At 43.6% G+C, this 20,351-nt stretch overlaps 1 protein-coding gene across 4 annotated transcripts in view; it reads right to left on the bottom strand.

The window, feature by feature from the left end:
• PPP1R9A (protein phosphatase 1 regulatory subunit 9A) overlaps positions 1-17,481 on the bottom strand; it is a 143,910-nt gene extending 126,429 nt beyond the window's left edge. For 2 of the 4 annotated variants that reach the window (XM_035319493.1, XM_035319494.1), the window contains exon 1: positions 15,837-17,481. In XM_035319493.1, coding sequence (XP_035175384.1) covers positions 15,837-17,291 — 1,455 coding nt within the window. In that variant the 5' untranslated portion in view covers positions 17,292-17,481. The remainder of the gene's footprint in view (positions 1-15,836) is intronic. The other 2 variants (XM_035319495.1, XM_035319496.1) reach the window with 1 other exon arrangement.
• Between the last annotated feature and the right edge of the window lie 2,870 nt (positions 17,482-20,351).

Genomic DNA, 20,351 nt, shown 5'->3' with positions numbered 1-20,351 from the left:
TTTAGAAAGCTTTTTAACACTGACACCATGTTTCACTACATTACTCCACTCTCATTTTTTTTATGGTCCAAACTTTTGCTCACTCACATTTGCTTTTTTGCGCTTACTTGCTGTCACACACCTGTGAGAAAAGGAGGCACGGCACAGCAGTGTCAGTGCAGCTGTCATCCTGATGCACACTCTATTCATTACTACCGTAAGAACAGAAAAACTAGTATCTGTACACTTCGTCACTGGCATCATCACGTCTGTACAGTTTCCCTGTCACGAACGCATGCTCATACCTTATTTTCTGTTCCCTATGTGCTTACCAAGCGGTGCAGGAGACCTGGCACATGACTCAGTTGTGTTGTAATGACAGTCTCCAGCATTGTCATCTGTCCACCTCATATGGTACTGTTTGCTTGTGTACTAGTTCAGATACACCATGGCAGTGAACGCCACCATAAATTCAGGATTTCCTCCCCTTCCGCTGTCCCCCTGGTCGATACTTCATCATGTGCTGTCAGAAATTCTTGCATGCAATCTCAGTGATCTGAATCAGAGCCAGTGCTGTAACTACTGAAAATCTGCTGTCAGTATGAATAAGCTAATTTAGTGATCAAACTCATGACAGAAGCAGGACAAAGTGCTGTTCATTATCAGGGAGTCCCTAAAATACCTTATTTCTGATGCTAACACTCTGAGTACTGCACAAAGTGCACAAATATGGATATCAGCACAAGCAGTTGATTCAAAGACAGGTATTTTAAACATAGTTCATTCTACAGTTGCATTTTTTCCACTTTAGAACTTAATAAAAAAGGAGGTCTAACAGGGATCAGGGGGCAGTCATCCTTCTCCTCTCCTGCAAAGGATAAAATTTTGACCTTCAGTTTCTAAGTAATTCAAGCCAGTCTTTAAAAGACAGCTCATATTCAGAAAGTCAACAAGAGGAGCTGTATCTTGGAATTCCAGTGCTAATGAAAGACAAAGAATTTGATCTAGTATTTCATGATTATAGTACCAGCCTTGTTAAATAGAGAACAAAAAAATACCTTATACCAGATCACACCATGCTTATACTTAACAGACATTTTTACTACTGCCTCCTAGTACATTTACCTTGCACTGAGAAAATTTTTGCAGATAAAGCAAATCCCATACCCTTGGGAGCATTATGTTATCATCAAGGAATAATTTACAGAGGTTTTAAGACAAAAAAAATCTCTTTCAAAACCTTTTGATGAATTACTACTAGAACATTTTACTAGTCAAATATCTGCATACACAAATAAGTGTGTTCTTTTAATTTTTACTTTGCTGGGTGAACAGGTGTGTATTTTAAAAAGCAGATCTACTGATAAAAGCTGGACAGGTGAAGCAAATAAACCCTGCAACAACGCCCAGAGAATTCCTTGTCCACCAAATAGTCCACCCTTTAAATCCATCTCTCTCCAATTCAGAGACCAGGATGCCATGTGGGACCGTGTCAAAGGCCTTACAGAAATCCAGGTGGATGACATCAGTTGGTCTTCTATTGTCAACTGATGCAGTCACTGCATCACAGGCCACCAGAATGGTCAGGCACAATTTGCCCTTGGTGGAGCCGTGCTGGCTGTCTTGGATAACCCCCTTGTCCTGCATGTGCCTTGACATTACTTCCAGGAGGACCTGTTCCGTCATTTTCTCAGGCACAGAGGTGAGGCTCACTAGTCTGTAGCTCCCTGGGTCTTCCTTTCTAACCTTTTTAAAAATGGGAGTGATGTTTCCCTTCTTCCAGTCACCAGGGACTTCGCCTGACTGCCAGGATTTTTCAAGTATGATGGAGAGAGGCTTGGCCACTCCATCAGCCAGTTACCTCGGGACCCTGGGATGCATGTCATCAGGGCCCATAGACTTGTGACTTGATTGATCCAGTCCTTAATTTTTACCCACAAGCTCTCAACCTGTTAGTGGCTGTTTGGGACAATTCACAGGTAATTCCCTGTGGCTTCCTAAAGTGTTGGTGTTCCCTGGTTCTTCTCTGTCACTCAGAAGTACATCGCCTTCCCTCACTGCATCTAGTTTAAAGCTCTGCTAACGAGGCCAGCCAGCTTACCGCCCAGAACACTCTTGCCCCACCTGTTCAGGTGCACCTCATCTGGTGTCAGCATGCCCGGACTCTCAAACGTGTGTCTAGAAATGTAGAACTCAAAACCCTGAGCATGGCACCAGCCACAAAGCCATTCACCTGATCCCTTTGTCTCCTTCTTCTTGGGTCCCAGTCAACAATAAAAGTGGGAATTCCATGTACTTCTTATGTCCATTGCTTTCTAATTAGTTTATTACTCACTGACACATTTTTATGTAGATAAACCTGATAATATACTTTAAGAGAATATAAAATATATTTTAGAGCCATATCTCTTACAAAGAGGATGAATTAGGATCTTGGTATAAAATGATAACAAAATAAAGACATAGAAAGGATTTACGTAAAGTGTTATGATTGAGTAAAACAAAGTGTGATGCCAATGTGAAGTTAGGAGATAAAGTGAATGAGGACGTGAGCAAACTGAGAATGAATGAAGCTGCTTTGCATTTACGAAGCTTAGCAAGTTAAATCTGGCATATAAACGTTTTCATGCTCATCTAGATCATTTGTATTGTCATACCAAAAAATACAGTGCGAGACAAAATCACAGCAGTTACACGAGCTGCAGTATTTTAAGGAACATTCTCCCACAAAATAAAGTAACTTCCAGTTAATAAATCAGCAAATATTAATTAATCAGCTCAAGTGCATTCCTGAGAGCACACCAGAACTGCCTTGAGCAGCTGAGCAGAGACAGATGCAAAATGCAGTACTGCTGAACTGTTACAGGCAGAAGAGACATAGAGTCTACGAAATTCAAAAGAATATTTTTTTCAGTTTAAACCTGAACAAAATGGAAACAGACACAGGAACCTTTTCTGATTAACAGCCACTTCCATGGAAAAAAAACAACACACATATCACTAACAGGAGATAAAGAAATCACACAAAAAAAATCCACAGACAATGCTTTACCAAAATAAACTCAGTAAGAAAAAACATAAAAGGCACCACAGAAAATTCTTCAGTCCTTCCAGTGACTTTGCTCTATGTAAAACAATGACAAAAATTCATAAACTTATGATTAAAAAAGAAGCTTCTTTTTCTCTCTACTTTTTAAAATGTAATGCAAAATGTCAAGTATGTAGCCCTGGAAAACAAGGTAACAGAGAATAAAAACTGAACGGATGTCTTAGGCCATCAACAATAATAACTGCAGCCTGGCAAGTACCCAGAATCAATATAAAGAAAAAAAAAAAAAGAAAGAAAAGAAAAAAAAAAAAAGGCAGGCTGCAATGCTCAGATAACATCAGGAAGTCAATTGAGGCAAAGTGGTAAAGAAAGGTTCAATTTCGTTTTTCAGATAATGCTGTACCACGGGACTACTGATGTGCTGGTAAACGGCATGGATTAATAACAGGCACTCTCCAGAGCTTAGAGAGACACAAGTTCCTTTGGACTATGCAAATAAATAACAAAAATCATCTATGAGCGCAAGAGACCTGCTTTAAAAGATCAACTTTTAAGCCAGAAGTATAAAGAACAATTTGTTCTATAGTCCTGTCTCTCTGTTTTAATCCCTTTATTCAAAATGCAACTCAAATAAAAATCCCACTAATCTCTCACGTTTTCCTAAATTGCCATTAGTCATGTCCAGTGATACCAACTTACTAGGAGATCTTGAACTTGATGAAATTAGCAAAATGCCTTTTTCATCATTATTGGAAGGATTTCGTAGGTAAACTCGAAAACGTTAGCAACTCTATACATTTTACTAAGTAATTTTGCGATTGTAGTGACGCTGTACAGCACAGAGCGGAATTATTTACCAATTTAACCACAGCTTTTGAGTGCATGACCACACCTGAGCATTCATGCTCTAATTCTCAACAGAGCTATCACAGCTGACGGACAGGCGGTGAGAGGAACATGTATTTAGGCCACTGGCACGTGTAAAACGTCAGCAGGCTTTGCCTCTGCTGCAAGTGAACATTACCCATCAACAGTTTCATTTTTCTTCAGGTTCTTTCTAATGTCTCTTCTTAGCCATAAATATCGAACTATTAGTACTTTTAAAAACACTTCCCAAACCTTTTTGTATTGTTAAATATTACTTACAAACTTAGGTCATTCTGTTCATCCTATACAACAAGGCATTTAAAAATTAAAACCACCTTCAAACCCTTTTTTAAGACAGTTACTTTGATTGACAAACAGGAAACATTGCTATGTGTATGTTTATGTTAACAGGAAATACTAAAAGGCTATCCTTAAGCTAAACCCACTGTCTGTTAGGGGTAATACATGTCTATGTACACAAGGATGTCATCCAACTTGTGTCACCAACTAAGGTGACATCCGGTATGCTGTCAAATCAACAGAGCTGCAGTTCTTCCCTTTGCCTTTTTTTTTTTTTTTTTTTTTTTTTTTGAAAGTGGCAAAATGCTGCATCTTCTAGATACTTCATGATTGTCTGAAGTCCAGAAAAATTCAGCACTGTGACCGTGTTCTACAATGAAGCACCATCTGCCATATCATTCTGCAATAATTAATACTGAGATCCTCATTAGCAATTAAATACAAATTATCAACATTGAAAAAGAAGGGATACAGTTCGAAGACAACTCAAAAACCAAGCCAGGACTTCCCTACCTAAATGTTTATGAGTTTTATGGGAAGGAAAACATTTAAGAAAACTCTTCATCCCAGAAATTTATCCGACCCCACTCCACCATAATTACAGGTAACATAATTACAGATGATAATTCAAGCTGTATTCAATGAGGTCTTGTTAAAATAGTCAAACAAAGGTAACTAATACAAGCAGGGAAAGTCATACAGGAACTGCTGCACCACCTTTGGATTTCCAAAACCATGGATTCTTATTGAAACAGAGAATCATCTAGGCTGGAAAAGACCTTCAAGATCATCAGTCCAACCATCAACCTGACCTATCAAGTCCCATCACCAAGACAAGTCATAATGCGATAGAAGTCACTTAGCACATTTTACAAATGACAAATTTTAAAGAATTAATCTTGGATGCAATTCAGCTGCTTCCTTTGCCAGAGGTCACTATCAGGTACATAATTACTTTTCTGATGTAAATGAAGCCTTAATCATAGAGCAGCTGAGAATGGAAGGGACCTGTAGAGGCCACCTGGTCCAACCCCTGGCCAATAGGCCAAGTGTTGGCCACCCAGAGCAGGGTCACCCTGCATTTGGTTACCCACACAGCACAGATATGCTTCCTGATGCTGAGGGGAACCTCTTGTATTCCAGGTTGTGCCCACTGCCTCTGTCATTGAGCACCATGAAAAGAGCCTGGCTCTGTCCTCTTTGTACCCTTGCTTCAGGTATTACAAACTGGAGTGATGATTACCCTGAGCTTTCTCTTCTCCAGACTCAACAGTCCTGGCTCTCTCAGCCATTCCTCAAAGGTGAGATGCTCCAGCCCATTCACCAACCTAGTGGCTCTGCGTTGGACTCTGCAGTGTGTCCATGTCTCTCTTGCGCTGAGAAGCCCAGCATACCCAATGAGGCCTCACCAAGGCTCAACTGAGGAGAAGGATGATCTCCCTCAACCTGCTGGCACTAGGACATGCTGCTTGGTGTCCTCCAGGACCCCTTGGTCCTTTTCTGCAAGGCTGCTTTCCAGCCAGGCAGCCCCCAGCATGTCCTGGTGCCTGGGGTTGTTCCTCCCCAGGTACAGATGATCTTGGCCCTTCATGAGGTTCCCATCAGCCATCTTCTCCGTTATGACAATTTTCAATCTACCTCATGTCTGCTCTTCCAGCCCACACTTCATCAGCTTCTCCACAAGGATGTTATGTCAAAAGCCTTCCTGAACTGAAAGCAGACAAGCTCCATTGCTCTCCCCTCATCTACCAAGCCAGTCATTTCATGGTAGAAGATTATCAGGTTGGTCATGTGTCTTCTCCATTTTAGTGGTCAGGACTTACTGGTAATGACTGAGTCACGTACTGGTACTTACAGACAGTAATTTTTGGTAGTCATTTTGGACCTACAGCTACTAAGGTTGGAAACTACTTTACTGGCCATAAGGAGAGAAGAAAAAAAAATACAACTCAGTTTAAGGGGATTTCCCCCTCCCCACACCTTAAATATTGACACAAAAGCAATGTGCAAAATATCAAGAAGGCAGTTTTTAGGTAGCTTTCCAGGTTAATAGAGGGGATAAAACTGGGCAACTACTCCAAAGGAGAAGGGTGGGCAAAGATGAATAAAAAGCCGTGTGGTCTGGTAGCCTCATAGTCTTCAACACCATACTGAAACATTCTTGGTTTCATTAGTACACTTTGCCACATTTCTAAAATACCAGCTTATAACTACTGTTTTTTTGTTTTTTGTTTTTTTTTTTTTCCCTAGAGTGCTCAAAATCTCCAGAATCAAGAGTTTTCCCTGGTTTGCCCTTATACAGTATTAAAATATTCTAAGTATTTTGTTTAGTAAGTCCATGCACAATGAAGTCTACAGGACAATGACCCACATTGACATTAACTAACAAGTATCGTTGGCTTCTAGGAAGGCAGAGCTATCAGTAAAATACTCGAGTATGTCAGAATCCACATACCTAGAGAATCGAAATATGTCAATATCTGAATATGTCAATCTTAAAAACAACTGCAAACTTACAGAGATGTAAAGATGATTACAACCTGGATAAAACCTTGAGAGGTTCATTTACCCTGGAGGCCACGACCTAGATGAATTAGACAGAATTTGATAGTATGACTTTTAAGAGCCTCTATAGCTCATTGCCTTTAAACAAATAATGTTAATACTAAGTGCATAATACAGAAATGTTATCAACTAAAAGGCACTAGGCCTACATGCAGCACAGTCAGAATATTAAAAGATATCCTTTCAACGAGAACTAGCATCTTACACCCTTGAGATCATGCACTGAATAATGAGGTAGATGGAAACTGCAGAGAGGAACATAAAAAAAAAAGTTACAGATGTGCACAGACTAAAGAGCACTGCTGCACATGTAGTAACACAAGGCAAACCTCTCGTAAGAGCTAAACTCCACATTCACACCTTCCCCTGACTTTATCATATGGAAATACCCGAGTGGGCTGACAGCTCCCCTGAATCGGTTCTAGTGAGCAAAATTAGCTTCTGCTCTCACTAGGATACTTTCCCTCTGAGAAGGACACCGGAGAACAACAGGTATCGTTTTGTACCATTTAACTGCAGGAATGGCAGGTACTTTTTTAACAGATTATTCGTGGCCTGCATATTCAACAGCGCTGAAGGAAATTCCATCCCTTAACAGAATTAATAGACACCGTTAGACAATACAATAGCCTATTAGGAGCATAGGAAAAGAGAAGGAAATTGTCTGTGTCATTGCCTGCTATTACAATGCTTTAATCCTAGTAGGAAAATGCTCAATTCCACCTTAAAAGGGAAACACTGCCATTAGCCCTCAGGTGCCTTTTCTCGATGAATATACCAAAGATGTGATTATGCTCTTTTTCAAGACTTTGCCATCCCTCACTGAGCAAGATAAATTTATTAAGCCTCCTGTTTTATGATGGAACTCACCAAGAAAAAGAAAGATTAAGAGCAGCTAGTTGCCACAGCTCTCCGGCAAACTCACTCGTCTGAAGCAAAATTCAGCACAGTCCTGAAGTCTCCTCCTTAGTGAGTTATAAAAAGACTTTCAGAAATTCCCTACCGCTACCAAAATATGTTGCTTCATGTATCTAGAATGCCATTTCCCTTCCTCACAGCTGCATTACGCCGCGGGTTGCTGCTGTCATTCTGCGCGAGCGAGTCACAGGGTGGCTTTCTCCTGAGCTCTCTCCCTACAAACGAGGGAGTTTGCTGTGAAACTTCTTACCCATAAATCCACCTCCACAACTCAAGTCTTCCCAGTCACCCGTATTTTACTGTAATCCTTCTATGCAATGGTAGGCTTCCCCACTTGCTGCCATAAGCAAGTATCATTAGCATGCTTCCACTTCCAAAAAGAGAACTACTGAAATTTTTAACGAGGTCTTCCATCTCATCAAAGGCAGATACTAATTTAGTCTGACATATGCTACCTCTCATAAATCCATCCACATGTATTCCATTCTTCCATTTGCTTCCCTGACTTCAATTATTCTTTTTAAAGTTTCTATTGCTTTGCTATAGAAAAAAATAATAATAATAAAAAAATAAATAATGATTTTCAAGCTGCCAGAACCACCTCTACAACTCTATGTTCTGAAAAATAGCTGCTGCATTTGCTCTTTTGCGGTTAAATTACCATCTCTATTTTGATAGCACAGTTAGTTCTGTGTGTTTTGAAACGTGTGCTACAAGACTTTCTGAAATACAGCTTCCTCCTTCCAGCCCCCATCAAACCTGAGCACTGGGAACTTTGAGATTTCATCTTCATTTCACTGGAAGAATTTCCACTGTCAGAGTTTCCTCCCGTGCACATTTATTTCACTCTTAATCATGACTCTATGTTCAACATGACCAACTGCATCAAAAATGAAGGCAGAACATTAATATAAACCGGGGATGATAGCTCTAATCACAACCTCCTGCTTACTGCATAATGCCCCGCTTCCTGTCCTGTTTTGTAGTTAACGGATAAAAAGCTTTCCACTACTTGGATTATTTTCCTTTACAAGGTCAAACTCAGCTTGATTTCTGGCAAGATCTTATTCATGCTTTAAAACTTCTGAACTCTCTGACAACTTTCATTTTTCAAACAACCCCTTTTGCCACTCCTTGCAAATTCTTGGCTAGCTTCTGATATTCTCCTTGGCTGACTTTTCTTTTAGTCAGGTCCACGATTCTTCTGCTCGTGTACTCTCCCTTTTCCTGGGATGCAAATCCAAATACAGGTTTTCTAATTCTGAATCAAGGAGGTTCCAAGAATCCCAACACTAGTTCCCTTAGCTCTTTGTTTCACCTAATTTCAATCTATTTCCCTATGGCTTCTCAGTCTGCATTTCCGAAATTCAAAACCTTAAATTGGAAAACCCTTTATATTTAAACCACGTAAGCCTCTGATTCGTTCAACCAACCACTCAGTGCAAACTCGGTTTCAACCACTCAATGCAAACTCGGTTTCTACAAACGGCTCTTCTTGAACGTCCCCAGTGATTATAAACCCAAGTTCTAAGGAACATTATTTCTGTTTAGTTCAGCAATTGCGTGTGAACATTGCATCCAGGAACAACCAATCCCTAGACCTAGTAATGAAATTAAACTCTCCCCAATATATTGTGCTAGAATAATAGCTTTATTCTATTTACTGTATTCCAATATAATTTCCTGAATATTTAATATAAGAAAACTTCTCTGCACCTGGAATTACCATGTGCAGAAGACTCTGATTCAGTGAAGACATACAACCCCATCTCAATAATGCACTTCACATATGAGAGAGAAAACTATTTAGGAGACTTACCTTTTAATACCTAAAATGGCAACCTGTGCTGGAATGCTTTATCCCTTCCTTGCTGTTCTTCATCTGACAGCATCCAGTCTTGGAATGCTTAGTGTTTACAGGATGATATTTATTGTTTCTTTCCCTGACAAAAAAATATTTAAGGTTCTGCCAAGATTTCTCATAACAAATGTAATTGAAATATAAAGCCAGGTCCCAGAAATGCTCTTTACATTGTACCAACAGCAGAAAGAAGTTTTAAATTGTTAACGTTTACAAATAATGAAAGTTAGCATCACAATCTCTGACTACAATGCAATACAACCTGTTGTATTACCACTCTGTAGAGTTAGTTCCCTATGCCTGAAAAAATGCATAAACTCGCGTTACATGGCAGAATATACATAGCTCAACCTACCCAAATAATAGCTCAGCATCTCAAACTACTTCATGAATGGGGATCAATAGAGTTGTTAAACATCTTGCTGTCCATTTTACAGAGCACAAGTATCAGCACAGAAGTTCAGTGACTTATTCAATATTACAGGAGAAATCAGCACCAGAGCCTAAGGCTATTTAATTCCTAGATTCATGCTTCAGCCAAAACCACCTTCCTCTCCTAATGCTGCAACCAAAGCATGGACACAGGAGCTAGAGTGGAGAAGCAAATTTAAGGAAAGAGCAATACCCTTTCAGTGATTTCAGAAGGAAGCTACACATCTTTACTTATCTGTAAAGATTCTTAAGCAACATACTCAAAAATAGATGAATTTCTCAGATTCTGTACTGATTTTAAATATAACATAGCCTGCAGATCCTTCTGCAAGTGCTGTCTTTGACATCCACCTCCCAGAAGTGCCCTAACTCATGTCAGGACTACTTCATTTAGAGAATCATAGGCTCACTGAGGCTGGCAGGGAGATGTGGAGATCACCCAAATTCACCTCCATATACACTTAATTGAAACATGAATAGAAGCATGAGGAAGACTGGAGGCTGGGACCGTAAAATGCTTGTGGACAGGTTAACTCTGACGTACAAGTTCCTGATCCAAAACAATTCATCAACACTTAACAACTATGGGTAAATACCATACTAAATGTTGAATCAGCCAAGAAGTATTTCCTTTTTCAACACTGAGACTCGAAAATGTTTTCAGCATACCTTATTTTGATGTTTATTAGACAAAGAATAATAATATTTTGGAGAGTAAAGATTTCCAAAGTAATTATAGTGTCAAATTGTTTCAGACTCATTCTTCACCACAATTCATACACCTGAATATGTTTTAATGAGAGAACTGGGGAATAACTATGGGAAAATTTACTCCTTCAACTGTTTTTTAAATATGAAAAAAAGCCAGCACATAGTTCCTAAGAAATTTCAAGACAACTACAGTAAATACAACTGTCCTTTATACTTTACACTAAACTACAGTCATGGCACTTCTTGGAAAACCTCTTCAAAGTCTCACTGGAAAAAAGAGAGAAGCACAATTTCAGATTCCTGAAGAAAAGGTGAACAAAATATGATCCAGAAAACTGAAATGCCATACCACAGAAGAGAGAAAGAACCTATGAAGCACAGACACAAGTGATTACAACCCTTTTGTATAAAAGTAGCCAAAGCATGGAGGAGGTGTTCCAGCATGGAGACACCTTCCATGACTGTTAGCCTCTCTCCCACCTAGGGACACCTCTCGTCTCACCACAAGTTGCCCTCCCGAGGCCCCTCAGCCGGGTAGGACAAAGTCAGAGCAGTGGAAATTTGCACAAGAAGGGGCAGCGGCAGATACCAATTTCTCCAAACAGCTTTGAATGGTTCAACACACACCTCGTGCCAGAAAGAGGGCACTAACTGAAGATGTAGCCATCAGCTATCAAGATAGCAGACTTGGGGGAAGAAAGAAAAGGGAACATTCATCTTCCACCCTAATTCCATCCAGGACAGAGGAAGGATGGCTCATAAAGGTCTGTGATTTGGACGATTAATACATTTCCATGTGCTGTACTGTGGAAAGATATGAGGTAATGAATTGTGCAGTGCTGGCCAACCCTGCCCAATTAGCCTGCAATGTTTGGGAAGCAGCAAATTTTGTATCCAAAGAAGGGCAACGAAGCCAGTGAAGGGCCTAGAGAACAAGTCTTAGGAGGAGTAGCTGAGTTGTTTAGTCTAGAGAAAAGGGGACTCAGGGGAGACCTTATTGTTCTCTACAACTACCTCAAAGGAGGTTGTAATGAGGTGGGGGTCAGTCTCTTCTCCCAAGCAAGAAGCGATAGGACAGGAGGAAATGGCCTCAAGTTGCACCAGGGGAGGTTTAGTTTGGATATTAGGAAAAATTTCCTTACTGAAAGGGTTGTTAGGCATTGGAGCAGGCTGTCCAGGAAAGTGGTTGAGTCACCATCCCTGGAGGTATTTAAAAGACAGGTGGATATGGTGCTAAGGGACGTGGTTTAGTGGTGGACTTGGCAGTACTGGGTTGATGGCTGGAAGAGATCTCTTAAGATCATCAAGTCCAACCTCAATGATTCTGTGATTCTTTAGAGCCACATCCCAGGCAACTCTGCAAAACCCAACAGAAGACCAATAAACCACAGAATTTCTGCTTTTGTTTTCATAGCAAACCATCCTGAAAAAAACAAACAACAACAACAAACAAACAAACAAACAAAAAACAACACACATTTGACTGTATTTTTTCCTCATCACACTTCCATATCATTTTTAAGTCTTACACTAGGAGTTTTAGTCACACCACTGAGCGGACACTGAAACCAAACACGAGGATGGGCCAGTGAGGGTATCACTGCATAAGCACTCAACATGCTATCAACACACACATACCTTGTTTAGCCATGTACACACTCATGCCCACTCCCACTAATACCAATCCTTGTGTCCTTTTAGACTTTTTTAATGGACTCGTGCAGCGCTGACTTAAGCTCCCCAGAGGTGCACAACCGCTCACGTCAGTGATGCGACGCTCCAAATACCAAGAAATTCCCCAAGCCTGCAACAACCCCTGGGCAGCCACCTACTCCAACACAGACAAGATCGGCAACCATAACACACAGTCCTAGAGCAGAGTAAACGGCCCGTGGATCACGGGATCCGTGACAGGGAAATTACAAGCTCCAACAGAGCAGAATTGCCAGTAACCGTTGACTCGAGCGCTTCTCTTCACAGCAAGTTTCTAAATAAGTTTCCTGCTCAGGCAAAAAGCAGAATTCAATCTTGATCAGTGTGATAAATAAAATGTTATTTGTTCATCTTCCTGCCTGTATTTCAATACTTCTCATAGTCCAAAGCATCTCCACTTAAGGGACAAAAGGCTTCCCCTAAATGGTAACAGAATCTCCCTGCTCTTCCATCTGAATGCTCTTCCCATTTATTTCTTAAACATCTACCTGAAAATTCCCTTGAAAAAATAGTTTAACCATCACCGAATTAAAGACATTTATGCTGTTGAGACCCTTGAGTGGCACTCACTACCCACTCATTTCACAGGATACAAATTCAAATGCGAATTTTGTTAATTATTTCAAAGCTCACCTGTAGAAGGAGAGAGGAGGAACAATACCGTGAAATTCGCACCAAACATCTCAAGTTTGGATTGGACTTTTAATACTGCTGTGTAGCAGAGTAGTTGAGCACAAATTGCTTCATTTTAACAAAGGCAAATTGGTTTTCAGCAGTTCAGAAAATACTCCTAAGTTGCTTTGTGTTTTCTTCTCTCTCTGTTATACTATGCATAAGAAAACTTCGAAGAAAAGTATTAACAAAAGACATTATGCACAGTAACACATTAAGTTGTCAAGAACGGAAAAATTCTTACATAGTTATTGTCTCTTTGGTTAGCGAGCATCATTTCCATGCACTGGGCAGCTGAAGAGAGTGATTTGCTGAATTTGTATGCCAAAAGTGCGAGAGGGGACAGAACGCAAGTCCGCCTTGCTCAGCGCACTGACCACTGACACGTATTTGCTGGACAGAAACTGCTCATCAAATGTGGATGTTGACCTCCTAGCAGCGTGCTGAATTAGCAAGGCTGTCAAAGAGGCAATGTGGGATCCCAGAGGACCACAAGCCCCTGAGGACCTGCAGGGTTTTCCCCAGGTCCCTGCCCACAGTGATGCTGAGGCCGAGGGAGTCACGGAGCACAGGAGGAGAGGGAGAAGGCTAGGCCAAAGTAGCTTTTCATTTTCCACAGCTTCTTCTCTGCTTCTTCCTCTTAGCACAAGCCTTCCTCAAGGTCTCACTTCTGCTTTCCCCATGTGCCCAGCAGATTGCACGTGTCTGCTGCGCCTAGGACAAAAAGCACTTGCATGGGCATCTCCCAACCTCTTCCACACTCTTCTCTCTAAATGCAGTTTTTAATTCTGTTTCCCTGCTATCTACAATGAAGATGCTAAAATAATTAAAGAAATGATTCTTTTACTTTGGGTAAGCTCATTAAGAACGCTCTATTCCAAAAACCATGACAAAAGGACTCTTTCATTACTTCAACAAATGACTTTAGAGCTTTTTCCTGATGGACTGCTATTATCACTTGATAATACGTAACATGAAATAAACATAGCATGAAGATATCAAGAAGAAAAGTGAAAAAGAAGAAAAATGTGAAAAAGAAGAAAAGTGTTTTACCTAAATAAAAAGAGAATATTCTTATAACACTTGGGCATGACAGCACAATTCAGACAGGCCAGAGTAATACACCAAAGCAGCAACACCACTGTTAGCTCTTTCAAAACAGGAAAAGCAAAAATCTTAACATCAAGAATAATATCAGTGTGGTTGCTTTCTGAATTCTTATATTGTGGAACCGTAATAAATATTATAAAGCAATTTTCTGTGCACGATTGATAAACTTTTCAGAAGGCAGAAACATCATCTTGTCTGTTCGGACAGCCTGAGGGGGGAAGGGGAGGGAAGGGGGAACTTCCATAATCCTTTGTAATACAAGTTTTCTCTACTTCATCTCCAAAAAATTTAAAGAAAACCGTCTAGTTTAATTACATGAATAATCCAGATGGAGCACAAACACTGTTTGAATTTTTGGTGAGTGACACAAGCCTGAATAAAATACTAACAACAACAACAAAAAAATCCATTATCTTGGCTCTGAATATTTTGTTTCAGTGTCAAAAATGATATTTTACAAGCACGAAGAACACAAGACCATTCACCTTCTTCCACCCCTCAATAAACAAATGTGGAAACCTGGTTACTTCATTCAGATTAAGGTTTCTTAATGCACACATATATACCTTACCCTAACACAAACCACAGATAGTGTAAAAGCAGACTTTGTAAATCACATTCCTTCGTGTTCAGCAGTGACACTTGTTAGTTGATTTAATAATTTTCATTAATAAATCTGCACAATAGCAATAAAGTACATTTCAATCAGAGATTTTAAATTTAACAATGTGTGTATTTCAAGTACTCCACTGTATCTGGCTCTTTCAAAAGCCATTTCTGGAAAAATTACTGTTTTTGCATTGTGCACTTGAGACCATTTGCACTGCTTGGAAATAAAATGCTTCTATAACATATCCCTGAGACTCAGTAGTCAAATTCTGGTGTAACAAAGCACAGCTAGGTATTCCTTCCTAGCTGAAAATACCCAAAACAGCCCACATTCTGAGCCGTAATTTCAAGATACTTAAAAAGAAAGCAAAAAGAACTCTGCCACCAACGCAGCCAGGTATTTTAACCAAGTGACTTTTACCTTTCTGTAGCCTCTCACTTGCACTGACATACACTAAATATACATAAATTAGGGTTTAGCAAAGTTTAGAAGAGTGAAGATGCTACTAGAAAAGACGAGAGCAATTCAGAAAGGACAGTAATGGCCCTAGTGAGGGAGAACCACTCTACAACAGTACGCTACATTTCATGACGCAGTGTTTAAATCCAGTGACTTTAAAGAGCATCTGAGGAGAGCTGAAGAAAAGCCATCTGATCTAAAGAAGGCACAATTTCCAATGAGAAAAACACAACGACCAGCACAAAGGCCACCAAATACCCCCTTCTATGTTTCACCGTGTGATTACAGTTGAGTCGCGTAAGTCAAAATGTGCATGTTAAAATTCTCAGACTTCATAAGCCTCGCTGTCGTTCTCAATTTCTGTGAGCTCCGTCAGCCATCACGTAGCCTAGGAAATGACACAAGCTCATCAGAGCTCAGCTTCCTTACTTCATTTAAGATTACGCTCGCTGCCTGACTGTAATAAAACCATATACCGAGAGATCCTCTGCAATCTTTTCAGAGCCAAATCCAACTGTCAAAGCGTACTTCATACAAAGCTGTGTTTGAAAATCAACCAAACCGCAGGAAAAGAATGTAGGAAACTTTACCTTAATTGGAGCACAGCTAAACTGTATTTTTCTGTTGGCTGGGATTTCATCTTCATCTGGCAATCCATTAATTTCAGAGTATTCCATATCAGGTTCGTAACAGTTATTTTCGTCACTGTCATCCTGATCATCCTGTTCGGTACCTGTCTCTCCCCAGTCCGAATTATACCTCGATCGTACCCTATACACATTGTAGTCAGAGTGCATGTACACATGGGAACTCTGGACATTACTCACATCTTCATGCACTTCTTTTTCACTTGCATCACCATAATGGGTCTCGGTGGCATCTGAAACAGCATCTGTTGCCAAATCTGAAACTAAATTTCTCGGTGTTTCTGCAGCTTCAGGTCTATCAGCGATACCCTCCGCGTGTTCGGACTGTTCCTTTGGTCGCAGTGAAATTTCTGCATCAGTTTTTGACTTACTCCTTGCGGAACTGTCCACGCATCTTTCGCTGTCAAGTACCGACTCCTGTTGACTCACCACAGAGCTCTCAACAGGGTCAGCACTTGCTTCTGCATTCTTTTTTATTTCTTCAGTTGTTTTTGAACCTGACGGAGTGCCTGTAGACACCTTCTGTCTCGGTGTTGACGGCGTGCTATTCTGCTGAGAGTGCTCAACAGACATGGGGCCTGCAGCCTGTTTGGCTGGCGGAGACCACGTGCTGGCATCCTTCAGAGGACTGAAGCCCTCAAGGTTTGCAACAGGGGAGGAGATATTTGCGACAGTGGAGGAGAGGTTTAGTGGGTAGTGACCGGTTACGGAGTACTCTTCATTGTTCTCTGCCTTTTCTAAAATGATTACGTTGTGTGCGTCAGCGTTCTCAAACACGGCGCTGAGCTGACTCACAGTTGGGGAGACGGTCTCTGTCCTGGGGCTCAGGCTGTCCAGGGAATCGGTGCTGCCCCTGTGAGACTTAGAGCTGCACCACTCATCCGCAAGCTCGTTGGACGCCGCCTTCTCTTTCTTTGGGGAATAGCGATTGGAGTGACCCACTTCGTGAGCGTTTCGCTCAAACATCTTCCGAGTTTCGGTAAATTTGGAATAAGAAGGACCATCATGGATAGTATCAAACCTACTAATCCTTTCCGAAACAGAAGATTCCAATTTTACAATTGAACCGTCTGTTTTTTCTACAAATTCTTTGGGCCTGATTCGTCGCTGAGGCGATGGAGGGCCACCCTTCCCCCTCGTTTTGGGGGCAACTCCAGCACTCTCAGTGGGCTCCATGCCCATCTGCATAAACAAGTTCTTAATCCTATTGACATTTGAGCCATATTTCCTTCCCCTGCTCTGGGAGGCCTCTCCTTCCTCTTTCGCTTTTTGGTCTCCATCTGATTTCGGTTTGTCAAAGGTGCTTTTCAGCGCCTGGAACTCAGTCCTGTAAGCATTCCTGTGAGGAGAGGCGCTCCGGAGGGTTGATCTCTCTCCCGAAGACTCCGTTTTCATCATGTTTACTTCAGGGCTGCAAAACCAGCTTACATAGTTTCTGCGGTGCCGCTCTCAGTCATCTGCTACAACCGAGACCCTGCTTGGGAAGGGTTTTTCCTAGGAGGCAGTGCCCTGCAGCAGGGCCATCCTCGAGAGAAGCTCTGGAGGCGAGTACCTAAGCACATGCAGCCAGTTGCGACAGGGCAGCACAACCAAGGACTCTGGAGAGCACCAGCAGATTCAACCTGCAACAGAAAGCAGGGTTCTCTGAATTGTCACATACTTGCGCTTCCCTAAATCTAAGCTGTGACTTCCCTTTGCAGTTATTCGACAGATTTACAAAAGAAGTGAAAAAAAAAAAATACAAATCTCACACAACACCAACACGTGGAAACTTGTCAGCCCAAACTTTTGCACGCTGATCGTTGAGGAATTTGCAAGCTGGGGCATCACTCCGCAGCGGAGGGCTCACAAAGAAGTCCGGTGCCACAGACACACAAGCAGAGGCAATATGGAAACGCTGCTCCTGTTCCCGAATTTTTCCAAAAATTTAAAATCCCAAACGCCTGAGCTACTTACAAATAACCATGGCAATACGTGCATCGACCGATACGAAGCAATTCATGCAAACGCGACGGCTCTGCTTCCCCGAGGCACCGCGAGCCAGCCCCGGCTCTCTCGGGGAAATGGTAGAAACGCCACCAGAGGCGAGGCGGCTCCGAGGGGCTGCTCCCCAAAAAATGGCCCGGGGAGCTGCACCCAAACTTCGCGCCCCCGGCCGCAATGCCCGCAGACGGAGGTCCGGCCGCACCAAGTCGCCCCTCGGCCCCGCGACGGGGCCGCAGAAAGGGGCCGGGGTCGCGGCCGCTCCCGCTGCCGGGGGGGCTCGCAGGGGCCGCCCCACGGAGCCCCCCGGAGCACCCCCCCCCGCTGCCTGCCGGGCTCCGTCTCCTCGCCGCCCATTTCCTCGCCCCCGGTGCGGGGCGCCCCGCCGCCCACCCCCGCGCCGATGGCTGCGGGAAGCCAACTTCAGCCGAGGGCACGGCACCGGAGCCCCCCGACACCCACACCTCCTCCCCTCCCGCGGCGGCAGCACCTTGCGGCGGGGCCCCGGGGAACAAAAGCCCGGTGCCAGGGGCTCCCCGGCCGCCTTACCCAGCCGCCCGCCTCGGCGCTGCCCCCGCTCCTCCTCCGGCGGCTCGGCGCCTCTGCGGAGAACGGCGGCTGACAGCAGCCGGCAACCGCCGCGGCGCCTCAACGCCATTGCAGGCGGCCGGGGCAGCGCCGCGGCTCCGGCACCGCCGCGGAGCGGGGGAGGAGAAGCCGCCGCGCCCCGCCGCAGCCGCCCGCCCGCCCCCCTCCGCCTGGCACGGCTCGGCACGGCTCGGCCGGCCGGTGACAGGTGCCTCACCTCCCGGGCCAGCCGCAGTGGTTCGCTCCGCCGGGCGGGGAGAGGCGGGCAGGCGGCCGGCAGCCCTCCCGCTGCGGGCCGGCCCCGGGCGGGTACCGCCGAGCGGCGGGGCCGGGCACGGCCGCCCTCGCCTCCCCCCCACCCTCCGCAGCCGAGCCTCGTAGCCTCGGTGCGCAGGTCGAGGGGTCCCTGCGCGGCGGGGAGGGGAAGCCTGCGAGGCGGGAGGTGCGGCTCGAGAGCCAGCCGCCTTCCCTCGCCGGCTGTGCGAAACGAGCCACTGAACCCTGCCGACACGGAGGAGAAATGCGCCCGCAGCAAAGCCGGGCGCGGCGCTGAGCAGCCCCGCCGCCGCCGCTGGCTCCGTCCGGGGGCTGCTGGAGCGGACGGGGGGGACAGGGGGGTCAGGGGGGGGTCGGGCATCTCACAGCTCGCTGCTCTGGGCTGGCGGCACCGCAAGCTGCTGGCCCCGCCGCCGGCAGGGAACCTCTAGGTAATGGGTAAAATTGGCAGCCCAAGCAGGTAACGGCCGGCAATCGCATAGCAACTCCCCAGCAAAGTTCATTAAACTAATTGCAGGAAAACGGCCTGGAAAACTAGTTGCGTAAACATCCGGGAAAATGGCCTGGAGATGTGCGTTGCAAATTGTGAAAAATAATTATTAGGCATACAGAACGAAGGTGCCAGTGGCTGAAAATGAAGAAAGACATCAGGTATACAGCCTTGCAGACTTAATGAATTAGTTTAATGAGGCTGAAGCATGGCGGCTATACCCTTAAGTGTTCACAGGTGTCGATCTCTGGTTAATCTAATTTGCACCAAGGGTGTGCGGCTCAAAATGTTCGCCTCAGTATCCAGCACGTTTAAACTGACAGAAAAGCAACACATATTTTAATCGTGGGGTGTTGCGTGGCTTCCACATGGGCTGCAAGGAGAGGGGCACGGCAAGAGGCCACGGGGTGTCTGCTGCCCAGGGGACCGCTGAGCATCGCCACGCCACGGCAGGGAGGAGAGGAGGCCTGGAGAGGGAGGCAAGTCCTGAGGTGTGTGAGCTCCACACGCCGGTACAGAAAGCTGCCCACCTGAAGCCCCAGTCCCAAAGCAGAAGGATTAAGGAATGCTGGTTTCACAGCTTTTTGGGGCAAGGAGACCTGTGGGTGGTTGCCTGCACCAGGACAGAAACTATTTCAATTAACCAGGACACCCTCTGTTAAATGTCAAACCATCGGAGAGTACTGCAGATCTGAGGATCTTGGCAGAGCCCTTCTGTTGGTGTGATATTGTAGCAGAAAGCCTGTAAGAACACTAAGAGAGCTGCTTGACTATTGAAGAGACAAACAGAGAACTTCAAGTCTCCTTGAAGAGGAATAGGGACACAGAGCAGAAATTTGAACATTTTGTTTCCTTTGTGATTTTATACTAAATATGCAGAGTGCTTGAAGATCTTAGCGTGTACTAGATGTGTATCTGGAAGAGTTTTATAATTCACATTCACAAGCAAAAAAAGTGACACAAGCAAACACTAAACAAGATGAAATAATTGAAGCAATTTTAAAGAGACTAATTAGCACCTAATTATGTAAAGATATCCACGACCATATCCAGAGCCATAAATATTGTTTAAATGATTTTTATAATAGAAATTTTGCAAACAAAATGGACACTTTTCCCCT

This window comes from Oxyura jamaicensis, chromosome 2 (genome assembly GCF_011077185.1).
Source record: "Oxyura jamaicensis isolate SHBP4307 breed ruddy duck chromosome 2, BPBGC_Ojam_1.0, whole genome shotgun sequence".
In the NCBI taxonomy this organism is placed as follows: Eukaryota; Metazoa; Chordata; class Aves; order Anseriformes; family Anatidae; genus Oxyura; species Oxyura jamaicensis.
Note: the sequence above shows the minus strand (reverse complement) of the source record. Positions and strands in the feature narration are given on the sequence as shown.